Source organism: Chiloscyllium plagiosum, chromosome 28, assembly GCF_004010195.1.
Source record: "Chiloscyllium plagiosum isolate BGI_BamShark_2017 chromosome 28, ASM401019v2, whole genome shotgun sequence".
In the NCBI taxonomy this organism is placed as follows: Eukaryota; Metazoa; Chordata; class Chondrichthyes; order Orectolobiformes; family Hemiscylliidae; genus Chiloscyllium; species Chiloscyllium plagiosum.
In genome coordinates this window covers 34,028,649-34,040,859 of record NC_057737.1, presented here as the reverse complement: position 1 = coordinate 34,040,859, position 12,211 = coordinate 34,028,649, and the positions used below count along the sequence as shown (strand labels likewise).

The window sequence follows — 12,211 nt, the reverse complement described above, 5'->3', positions numbered from 1 at the left end:
TTCAATTGTTCTTTCTTCAGCATCATTTTCACCATTGCCCAGCTTGGTTGATTTGTATCATGCTGGACTCTTCCACTCTGACAAGCTACGATCTGAGTCTAATTGGGGCATGTTTCAGTCTGCCCCAATCTGAGAAATCCCACTCAATGTAATGGGTACACCTACAAAATTTGAAACAGAACATCTGAAAATATCTGAAACCACATATCTTGTTGAAATGTTAATCATGGAGTTGTGGCTACATTTTGGGCATCAGACGAAAAGAGAAAAAAAAAATCAAGGAATATTGTAAATTATTCATCGAGAAACTGAGGTACCACATGCTGTTGGGTACTGTACTTTCACGACTGCACCATGGGTATGAATCCTTGCAAAATATTAGAAAAAGATAATTTGTAAGTGTTTCAATTGGTGCAAGTTTAGAAGCAACTATTCAGTTTGGATTTGTTATGGTACCACAGCACATGAGATTCAAAATGCAATACAACTTGGAAATAAATGAACAATTGCACTTTGAATGACCAAAAAGGTGACTTTGGAAGAATTAAAAGTTCACCTTGAAGAAACGGAGGCTATTTTTTTGAGATTGATGCTGAGAAACATTGTACAATGTAGAAAGAACATTGCACACCATCTAGTTCATTATACACCTGAAGTGGTAGCACAAAATCCAAATAGAATTTGCAATGGAATTCTTCTGACCTTGAGTAAATTCAAAAGATGATCATTAGGAACCCCAGAGAAATTCTGTAAATAGACATTTATCCTAGCTGTTCTCAAATGGCAATTATTTTTAAAAGTTACCAGAAACATTTTGAACTGAGACCTCATGAATACTTGCACAGTACAGAATGATAACATATAAATTAGGAGTACTACTGTGGGAGTGCATTTGACCTTTGTTCATGAAAAGAAAATAACAAATTTGAAAGTTTGTTTCTGCCAGCTCATGCAAACCTGTTTTTAGTGTTGCTTTACTAGTTGTTGAGTAAACAGTGTTTAGCATCTAATGGAAGCCACTCCGACTACATGAATCAGAGTGCCTGACCTTCACAGACATGCTCGGAAGGTAGTATATTAAGCCCTTAAACCACAAATATTCCTTGTTCAATCATGCAGGGTGCTTCAATGGTGTGGGTGCTGGGTACATGGAGAAAAATCAGCATATTTAAAACTGCTGAAAAAGCATGCACATTAGTCAGTTCAAAAGTCAACATATCAACATTCACTGAAAGCCCTGGAATTCAACCTAATACATAGAGACAGGGTCTCTCTGATCACTGTATGTGAGATAATATAAACACAAAATAGTTCCTTTTGTTTTTTTATTAATTGTTGTGTTAACAATTGATTTATGAGTGCAATTACTGTGGGGCTAGAGTCAGTAACTAACACAATTAATTCTAACTACGGCCAATATTTTACACTTATACATTATATCTCTCCTCATGGTAGACTAGGGCAGGGCACAGCCTTTTCTTCATAGTCTGTCACAAATGGCAGAGCAAAGCTTTCACTTTCCTTAGGGTTTGTTTGTCAAAGTTGTAGAAAGAGACTTGCTCTTCATCTAGTTCATGATATGCCTGAAATGGAACTATTAGATCGAAATAGATTTTCATAGGGATTCTTCTGACCTTGGGAGAAAAATGGTAACAGGCTATTGAGTTGTATGATCAGGCAAGACATAATGAGTACTGGATCAGCCTCAAAGGGCTGAATGGCCTACTCCTGCTCTAATTTATATATTTCTAGGTGATTCAATGGCTGTATAGGCACTTTGAGATTTTCTAAGTGTGAAGGGGAATACATAAATGCAATTGATTAATCATCCCTCCTTCTCTCCCCTTCTTTTCTCTTTTTGTGAGATGTCAATGGTTCTAATGATGTATTTACTGGTTGAAGGAACGTGGAAATAGATTGAAAACAATCTATTGACGTGGTAGCACTTTCCAAAAAAGCCAATACAGACACAAGCAACTATGAATTCATTAGTCATACCTCAATATTGTGTAAAAGAATTATCAGAAGTAAACTACAGAATTATCTGTACTGTAATAATTTAGTAAAATACAAGTCCACATGGTTTTAGAAGTGGAAGATTCTACCTAAATATTCTCTCTGATCTTTTGAGGAAGTCATATTCCATGTGGAGCATGGAAATTTGTAACATAACATTTGTGACATTTCACAAAGTTGTTTCATGTAGAAGGCTATGAGTTAAATTCAATACAGAGATTTCAGTCAATTTCTGAATTAATATTAATTGTGCTGAAAGATAGAAAATAACAAGTAGTTGTTAGAGAGGTTAGATTAGGAGATAGGAAGCACTGTAGTGAAGACACCATTCTAGCTTTCATTTTATATTAATGACTTTGAAACAAAACCTCAAAGCAAATTGGCTATATGAATATAGTATAAAACTAAAAGAGGGAGCAACTTTAGAGAAGGAAGCTTAGAAATTATAAACAGAGTTTTGAAAAAAAACAATGGTGGATGAAATGCAATGCAAGGAAATATGAATTATAGCACATAGGAAGGATGGCAATATGACATTTGTCTTCCATCAGTCATGTTGACTTAACTGAATTCTGGGAGAATTGCAAGACTTATTGGATCAACACTTAAGATGACTCCACTACAGAGCAGGCAAACAAGGTAAAGAGAATATTAATATCTATAGAAGAAAGTATTAGAAGTTAAATTAAAGAAAGTCATGCACAAAGTTGGATCAAGCCATACCTTGAATAATAAGACCAGTTCTGGTCATTAAAATAAAAAGACATTACAACACTGGAGAATGAAATGCCACTGAGTCTTGGTATCCAACTGTGTGGAACTTTGAAGAAAGTTAGCCTTTTCAGCCTGAAATGGAAATGACTGAGTCATGATCTTGAGATTTTTGACAGTAAATGGTCTGGAGTATGTAAATTCAAAAATTGACTTCAAATGAAGTTTTGGGTTCAGTTTAACACAGCTAAAAGGCAAATTTACCTGTGATGTTAGGATATTCTTCATCAAACTAATAAATACATGGAAGGGGGTTCTGACGGAGAAAACTTTGATAGAACTGGATGATTGGGGAAGATGAGCTGAATTACCTTCTTCATTTAGAGTGATCTCATATTTTTAGTTCCATGACTGCATAGTCAGTTGTGCTCGCAATGTTTAAAATAAGAAACTTTTTCATAGCAAATCTTGTTGTTTGTTTGGATGCTCAGGCAGGTAGCATAATTCACATCAAAACAAAGTATTGTAAGGAAAAGCAAAGGGCTTTTTTTCGTTTCTTGAGCAATGAGAGATGTTCCAGATTTGGTACAGGTAGACACGGCCCCTTTTATGATAAATATGACCAAGGCATCAATGAGCTGATGCTAATTCGTAAGTGCAGCCTACGGAAAATTCAGTTCGTTCAGCAACACATTTCAAGTATTGAAATTAAAAATTCCCTTCAAAATATTACTGTTCACGTAAAGTGTTATTGTGAGCAGTTGCAGAATGTAATGGCTTCAGGAACTGCTACGCTCACCTGAGGGAATGGGCACTGCTCCCAGTAACAGGAAGGTTAAGAATTCACTGGGGACACAGCAGGCAGGGCTGACGAATATGTTTACGCCTGCATCAGCAATTGCACCTAGGGTGACGGGCAAAGCTTTTTTTTTGGTCGTGGGGATCTCAGTCTGACCTTGCGGTCCAAGTCTGTTAACAATCGACAGCAAATGCTGCGAGCTGCCGACTGGGAGGGATTGGACTTCCTGAAAACGAGGAGTTTGAAAGCTGCTCAATGATCCGTTAGTACTTACTCTTCCACCTGAGAGCTGCCGCTGACTCCGCCTCGGATTGCAGCCCCTTTAGTACAGCTCATTGGTGCTCTCGGTCACATTGTGTGAAGCCGGTCCAATTGGAAAGCTGCTCATTCTGCAACAAGTGCACCAGAGACCGTCGAGAGGTGCAGTTATTGAGCATCGCAGCCTGTTGGAAACTTGTTCTTGCAACGGTTTAAATGGCGAACGCTGGTCTTGAAATCCTGGGGCTCGCCTTGGGAGTGTTAGGATGGCTGGGGGCCATCATAACCTGTGCCTTGCCCATGTGGAGAGTGACCGCTTTCATTGGGAACAACATCGTGGTGGCGCAGATCATTTGGGAAGGGCTTTGGATGAACTGTATTGTTCAGAGCACCGGGCAAATGCAGTGTAAGGTGTACGACTCGCTGCTGGCCCTCTCGCAAGACCTGCAGGCTTCCAGAGCTCTGACCGTCATTGCCATTGTGGTGGGAGTCCTGGGCATTCTGATCTCCATCGTGGGAGCCAAGTGCACCAACTGCGTGGAAGACGAGGCGACGAAAGCCAAGATAATGATCGTGGCAGGAATTATCTTCATCCTTTCTGGGCTGATGATCCTGATCCCAGTGTCCTGGTCTGCAAACACCATCATCAAGGATTTCTACAACCCACTGGTGACGGACGCCCAGAGGAGGGAGCTTGGAGCCTCCTTGTACATCGGTTGGGGAACCTCGGGTCTGCTGATCCTCGGAGGGGCTCTGCTCTGCTGCTCCTGTCCTCCCAAGGATGAGAAGTACGTGCCTTCCAGAATGGCTTACTCCGCCGCCAGGTCCACAGGTCCCACTGGGTATGACAAGAAGGACTATGTGTGAGAGGGCATCAGGTAGCCCAGCTCGCCCTCCCCAGGGACTCAAGCGGCTTTCCTGAACCCCTAAAGAGTTATCGCTTTGGGGTGAATCTTGTCTCAGATTTTATTGTCTATTTTTTAAGGAGAAAAAAAGTTCAGATATTGCTATCTTTCCATTTCATTTACTGTTAAACCCAAGCAATGTTATCGTGGATGTGTGCGTGTGTGTCTATGTCTTTGTATATATCGGTCTGGTCCATTTCACCAGTTGGTAGAACAAGTTTGATCGTGATTCGTGTATTTGTGTCTTGGTTCTCCTTGGGTTCGGGGGGCGAGGGGGTGGGGGGAGGTTTCACTCTCTCTCTCTCTCTCTCTCCCTGGGACTTGGCGCCGCCCCTGCTCTCCTGAATCCGGGACCATGTCATGAGCCTGTCTCTGTGTCTCTGTGATTGACACTGGGTGGCACCAATTAAAAAGTAACATTACTGGAAACACACAGCATGGATAGGTCAACATGAAGAAAGAGCAAGAGTGTGGGGAAGGTTGCCACTGAAACGCTCTGCTGTGCATTACCAGAACGTGTAGTTTTTCTTTATCAATGAGTAACAGGCGGAAAGGATGGGGGAGGGTTGCCCTAAGGGGCCAAAGCGAGGCAGGAGTCATCCAGTACAAATATATTGACGCTTGCAAAATGGATGTTAATCAATAAACTTTAGAGAAACATATTCTTTTAATGACGAGATCATGTGAAACTCGGTGAGCTGAGATTAGTTGAAGTGGGACAAAAAGCTTGGGTTTATAAACGCTGCAGACGCACCAAGTGATTGAAATGTTTTGAGTTGCCTCAGACTGGGACCTGGCTCCAGAGAATCCAATTAACATTCTATTGCCTGATACTATATCATATACACAAGTAAGCATGTTTGAACACTTTAGCAGGATGCACCTTAAGAAATAGTTAGGTCTGAAGGTACCAATAACGTCCAACCACCCAGCCAGCTACTCCACCCAGTCAGCACTTCTCCCTGTCTCATTATCTACATTCCAGGGAAATTAGTCCAGATTTAGAAACTGAAAGTCTGCTCCTATTTGTTTACTCAGGATTGAAGGAAGACCGTGAGCTGTCATTCCCCAACAACTCCCATTCCCTCCAGTTTTGTCATCTTCCTTTATCTCTTTCTCTTTCCCCCTCCCTCCACCTCTTAACGATCTTTTGTCTTGCCTTTTGTCTTTCCCAGCTTGACTTTCCTCTCTGTTCCCCTTTGTATTTATCATTCAGTTGCTTTCTCTTTTTCCTTATTTCAGCTGTTCATGCAGTCTCTTTGTCTTGCCTTATCAATGATCTCTCTTTCTCTTTGCCTCTCATCTGTTTTGCAATTACATAGAATTTTACCACACAGCCAGGCCATTCAGCAGCACTGTGCCAGTGCTTGTGTTCCAGGGTGAGCCTTTACCATCCTTGGTTTGTCCAATCCTATCACCATATCATGTATATTTTTCTCCCTCATGAGCTCATTTTGTTGTTTTCTGCTATTTCCCCCTCCCTTCCCATATTTATTTTGCCTTGCCCTCTTTCGACAGGAGAATTTGGAGGTGAAGCTACTTATTTGCCGCTACTGTTTTCATTTTTGTCAGTATTTGTTGTGAGTACAAGGCTCTAACAAAGTAAGTTTGTTGAGGTGCTGTAATGCATTCTGTAGGTAGCACAAACAGATGCTACAGTGCAATGGTGGTGCAAGTATGGGTATTGATTCCAATGGCCAATCAAATAATCTCTAAATTAATTTTTCCTCCAACCGTGCAGTGTTGCATAAAGGAATAAAAAAAGTTTCGCACCCTTACCCTCTGACACCGGATAGTGTAGGTGACCTTTCTACAAGGATTCTCACAGGTTCTCAGTCGGGATCTGTGATTCAGGAGTTATGATTATCCTCCAATCATGCTTGGTCCTGACCTTGAATGACAAGTGTTTCCTTCATCAGGACCAACATTCTTATCTTGAAAAGCCATTACCAAAGAGTTGACATTTTGTAGGTGAGTAGACCCCAAAATTGAATCATAGAATCCCTACATTGTGGAAGCAGGCCCATCAGCTCCACACCAACCTTCCGAAGAGTATCCCACCCAGACGCACTCCATCCCTGTAACCCTGCATTTCCCATGGCTAATCCACCTAGCCTGCACATCCCTGGACACTATGGGCAATTTAGCACAGCCAATCCACCTAATTTGCACATCTTTGGACTGTGGGAAGAAACTGGAGCACCCAGAGGAAACCCACACAGACACGGCAGAACATCCAAACTCCACACAGACAGTCACCCGAGACTGGAATCAGACATGGGTCCCTGGCCCTGTGAGGCAGCAATGCTAACTATTGTGCCATCGTACCGCCCTAATTGATTACTTGGACACACCTCAGATTCACTCACCTCTACCAGCTAGAATGCTATATGGAAACAGCACCATCCCTCTTGGTATAAAGAGATGACACAAATAAAGAAATAATATAACAGTGCCCATTATGACCTAATGTTTGGTCCTAGTTAACTCTGAGGTTTCAGGCATCTCTCAAAGTTAGAAGGTTATAATTTTAACTTAGTTTCATGAAGTTGAGTGCATTTTTCCAAAAATATACTTTTATTAAGAAAAGTACGCTCTAAAATATTTTGAATCTAATCTCATCATGTAATCAAATCCCATGTTTCTTCATTCAGTGTTTTTCATTTTGAAGTGCTTCTATAAAATGGAAATGTCAAGAGTTTTTAAAATATTCATTCCATGTCAAGCGTATAACCCAAGGGCAAAGCACCACAAATGAAATATTACAGAAAGTGCAATGGAATTTAACTTTTCTCCATACAACATGTTCCACTGTAAGATGCCCGAATAAACCACAGACTTGAGCACACAATATTTTGGAGGGTTACAATGTCAGTGGTGTTGTCCTTCAAATGACATTACATTGTGGCCTTGCATGCCCTGTAAAAGATCTAATGGTGCTATTCACAGAAAAGTGATAGTCACTGGGTGTCATAGACAGTATTTATCCATCCACCAACAAAACTAAAACAATGATCTTGTCATTATCTTGCTGATTATGGAACCTTGCCAGGTGCAAATTGGTTGCTGTGTTTCCCATGGTACTGTTCATGTCTCGATTGCATCATTGTTATAAAGTGTTTTGAGACATTGTGAAAGAAGCTTTATAAATACAAGTTCTCATTTTGATTGTTGTTGGGCTTCACCCACTGTAATAGCAATTGATATCAGAAACATTTTCCTACATGTTCTTGTGTTGTGTTTGACTTTTACTGTTTGCAGTTTTTAATGACCCAATGCTATAAATAATAAAAGCACAAGCACAGCCCTATGGAGTTTTTCTTTACTTGAGCCGCTATGATCTCTGATGATAGTATTTCTTCCTTTGGTTTACTTTTCATTGAGCCGTATTTGAAACACAACAGATGGGAGGGTTTCAAACTAATTTGTTCCTTTTTGCAGCATTGCCTTCACACATCACCTGCCTGCATCTCTTTGTTGAGAGGTTTCTCCTGTTAAATGAGACCAAAAACAGACGAAAGCCTGTGCATCAGTTGTAGGAAGTAATGAGGAAAGAGTACATTGCTACAAGATGTTAACCAGTATTTAACTATAAATGCAATGCTGAACAATACAGATGAGAAAGGCTCATTAAATCAATACAACCAGCCTAGTACAAAAGCAAAATGATGGTGATGACAGAAAACTAAAATAAAAACAGGAACTGCTGGAAAGAGATGCGACGGCAACTGTGAGGAGGGAAACAAAAATGAACTTTTCAGATATGGGACCTTTTTGTCAGATCCATTCTAATGAGAGTTAGTGACTTTAAAAAGTAACTCTCTTTCTCTCCACTGATGCTTTGAGACCAGTTAAGTATTTCCAACTAACTTAGTAGCTATTCCCCTCTGGAATCAGTTGGATTCTTGCTACTGATCTCTATTCAGTTAAATCCTGCTGTGAATACATTTTCATGTCTTTTTATGTGATAAAGTAGCAAACACATTTTAATGCAATTCTTTTTATGTGTTATTTGAAAGAGCATCTGCAAGTTATTTGAAGATATTGACCCATTTAATGTTAATTAGGTGAATTACAGAAAGAAAAATGGTACACCTGACAACTCTGATCCCAGGATACATTGACCTTTCAGTATTGCTGGGTTGAATGTTTGAAATTGCTGAACGACAGGAACAACAGCAAGAAGTCAGCATGGATAGGTTGGACCGAAGGGTCTGTTTCCATGCTGTACATCTCTATGACTCTAACTTGCTTTTATAATTTGTTTTTAATTTCTTAAGCCATCCCAAAGATACGACACAAATTTTACCAAGCAAAATCCAACCAAGCCACATGAGAGAATAGATGTGAAAAAGCTTGGTCAAGCCTGTTGGTTCCAAGGCGCATTTTGATGAAGGAAAGAAGAGTGGAGAGGTATAGGGATGTATTTCCAAAGCTTAGGGCCCATGGAGCTGACAGTACAGCTACCAGTATTGGAGTGATTGAAATTGGGGATGCTGAACAGACTAGAATTGGGAGACCATTGGAGATCATCACCATTGGGCCTGCAGTTGTTCAAGTAGAAGGTTCTGCTGCCATCGTCATCTCAAATCAAGTGCAATTTTGTTCATATCACCCACTGTCCAAAAAGAATAAGAAATATTTTAGAAGAAAAGCTTTTTGATATTTGGATCTTGAGTACAGTTTAATAATCTTGGTGAGGTACAGTTTCACGGGAGCCAGCAGTTATTTAGTTTCTGTTCCATGTGACCATTCTTTAAATGTGAGACAAGATGGTAAAAGCACAGATCAAATAGAAAACTACATCAGTGTAGCGCAGCCTTATAAGTTCTGACCTACAGTGTTGGTAAGCTCTTGAACATTGGAAGCCATCAGAGTTGGCCTTCAATTCACCAATGCACATCAAATCCTGAATTTTCTGATCTCTACGTTTTAACTGCAATGCTTTACTGAAGTTTATTGATCCATGTCTAATCTGTGTGTCAGTTTGGGTTGCAATAGTTGGACACAAATAGAGATTGGAAACAAACTGACATAAAGAGGAAAGCAGCGATATTTCAGATTCCTATGCACATTTATGGTATAATATAAATCCTGACTATGAATTCTCCTTTCAAGAGCTCCTGATCCTGGCTCTCTCAAAAGGATGATAAAAACTTCATTGCTACAATTTAGGAATATTGAAAATGAAAGCTTAACATTGTCAAAACCTTACTGTTTCTATCGGCCTCATCTCTCCTACTCTCTTTCAATCCGTTTGCACCATGGGAACCTGCAAATTGCATGGTCAACATGTAGCACACTCACGGAAGCATGTGCATGTATACAGTCTTCAGGATTGATTGGTAATATTGCACACAACTTTCACTCCCTGTTCAATCAAAATTCCAAAGACTTATTTTATTCTATTAATAATCTTACAATTTTTAATCAAACATCATCAAAGGAAGCAGCAAGTGTGACATCATCCATTAGTTATATTATTATGCTCCATGTGACAGATATGGAGCTTATTATTAGTAATAGCTTTTTCTGAGTGAATTTGCAACAAACAACCAGGCTTAGGTTGCAATTGATATAATTTACCTTTCTGCTCTTGCACTCTGTAACTTCACCATGTCTCATTAATAACTCTAGGAAGAGATGGCTCTTTAGGTGTTGATTTTCCAGTGTTTTCACTTTCTTTTACTGTATAGCTGTGCACTATAAAGACCTGGAGGCCACATACAGAGGGTGACTTTGTGAGTTCCAATTTCTAGGAGGAGTTTTGCCTACAGACAGCATATCAATAATGTAAGTGTACGTTGCTCATATTTGTAAAACCATTTACAGTGGGGAAGTTATATAGGCAGAGAGAAAAGTGCGGAGGGTTTAAGGATGAATTTCTACCAGATGGTAGGAACAAAGTGTTCAAAGGCTTTGTCACCAATCATGGGATGAAGGGAGGGAGTTACTGAATTTTCACTCAAATAATATTCAATGTTAGGATTTCCTAATTTTTTTTGTTTCCTTTTATAAGGTTATGCTACAAAGCAAAACATGTGGCAGACACCAGTTATACAAAGTCCCTTCATCAAACAGCACCTATCCTAAAACAATTGTATGAATGGGAAAGAGTACCTCTCCAGAAATTCGATAGCCGCATGATGTCAGTTTTCACATGAATAGTCAAAGGTACATAGGAGCAGGGCTTCACCTGCAGCTTGCAACACCAATACACAAAGGACCAATACATGAATACATGTGGGCGGCACGGTGGCACAGTGGTTAGCACTGCTGCCTCACAGCACCAGAGACCCTGGTTCAATTCCCGCCTCAGGCAACTGACTGTGTGGAGTTTGCACGTTCTCCCCATGTCTGCGTGGGTTTCCTCCGGGTGCTCCAGTTTCCTCCCACAGTCCAAAGATGTGCAGGTAAGGTGAATTGGCCATGCTAAATTGCCCGTAGTGTTAGGTAAGGGGTAAATGTAGGGGTATGGGTGGGTTGCGCTTCGGCGGGTCGGTGTGGACTTGTTGGGCCGAAGGGCCTGTTTCCACACTGTAATGTAATCTAATCTACAACCAGATGCAATATGGTAATATTCAGCAGCAATTTCTAATCAGTTAGGAGTTCCCTTTGAATTACTACTTTCCATGAAACAACACCACTACCTCTTCAAATATTGTAACATTTAAAGGAGATGGTGATGTGGTCTGAGCTACGAACACTGGTTTGTAGATATACATATTAGAAAATAATAATAACACAGAAGGAACCTATTTAGTGGTGGACCCAAACCAGTTCTCTGTGTCAAGAGGTAACAGAGCCACTGCAACTTTCTTTCATTTGATATCACTGCTCCAAAACTCCAATTTAAAGCTGTTAGTGTTTGTGTCAAAGTACCCCACTTTCATAAAATTGGAACATCAAGCTCTGCCAAAATGAATCAAAGCAAAGTGTACTCTGCTTTTATATTGGCCTAATTTCAATTTACATTCCAGGAGATCTGCATCCGTGAGCCAACTCCTGTGCTTACTTTGTTTGATACTTCCAGCTCTCATATATAAGCAACAGAATCCTAGACAGGTTTGTTTGTCCTTTCCTGACTCCTGCGGTTTCAAATCTGTATTAAAATGAGGTCAACATGAAAGCAGCGTCAGAACTTGTTTTAGTGCTCCGAATCACACCGCCATACAATGTGAGTCAACCACGTGTTTCATGTATAACAGCAAAGTTGTTTTCTACATTCCAACATAAAACATCGATTGTTAAGCCTGTCCACTAGGAGAGGTCAAAGTCAGATCCCAGTAATTCCTCACCCCCCCCTACACTACCAGTCATTCAAGGGCCATAGAAACCAAAGGGAGTGAAGCATTATTAAAAAAACCTCCAAAGACTGCTTTGTTCACCTGGTTACCAACAACTTCACAACTCCGAAGAAAAAGTGATTACCTCCACAGACTGATTACCTCCACCACCCTTTTCATCCAGCTGAAATTATTGATCACTGTCCTGCCCAGACAGAACTGGAAAACCAATGTCT

At 40.3% G+C, this 12,211-nt stretch overlaps 1 protein-coding gene across 1 annotated transcript; it reads left to right on the top strand.

Annotated features, from left to right (window-relative positions):
- Positions 1-3,885: 3,885 nt before the first annotated feature.
- LOC122564104 (claudin-4-like) lies at positions 3,886-6,767 on the top strand. The gene has a single exon (XM_043718668.1). It carries the CDS (start codon positions 4,001-4,003, stop codon positions 4,649-4,651), a length of 651 nt encoding a protein of 216 aa, XP_043574603.1. The 5' UTR covers positions 3,886-4,000; the 3' UTR covers positions 4,652-6,767.
- The last annotated feature ends 5,444 nt before the right edge of the window (positions 6,768-12,211 follow it).

Coding starts and splice junctions, on each gene's coding strand:
- LOC122564104 (XM_043718668.1), top strand. CDS start 4,001: ATGGCGAACGCTGGTCTTGAAATCCTGGGGCTCGCCTTGGGAGTGTTA.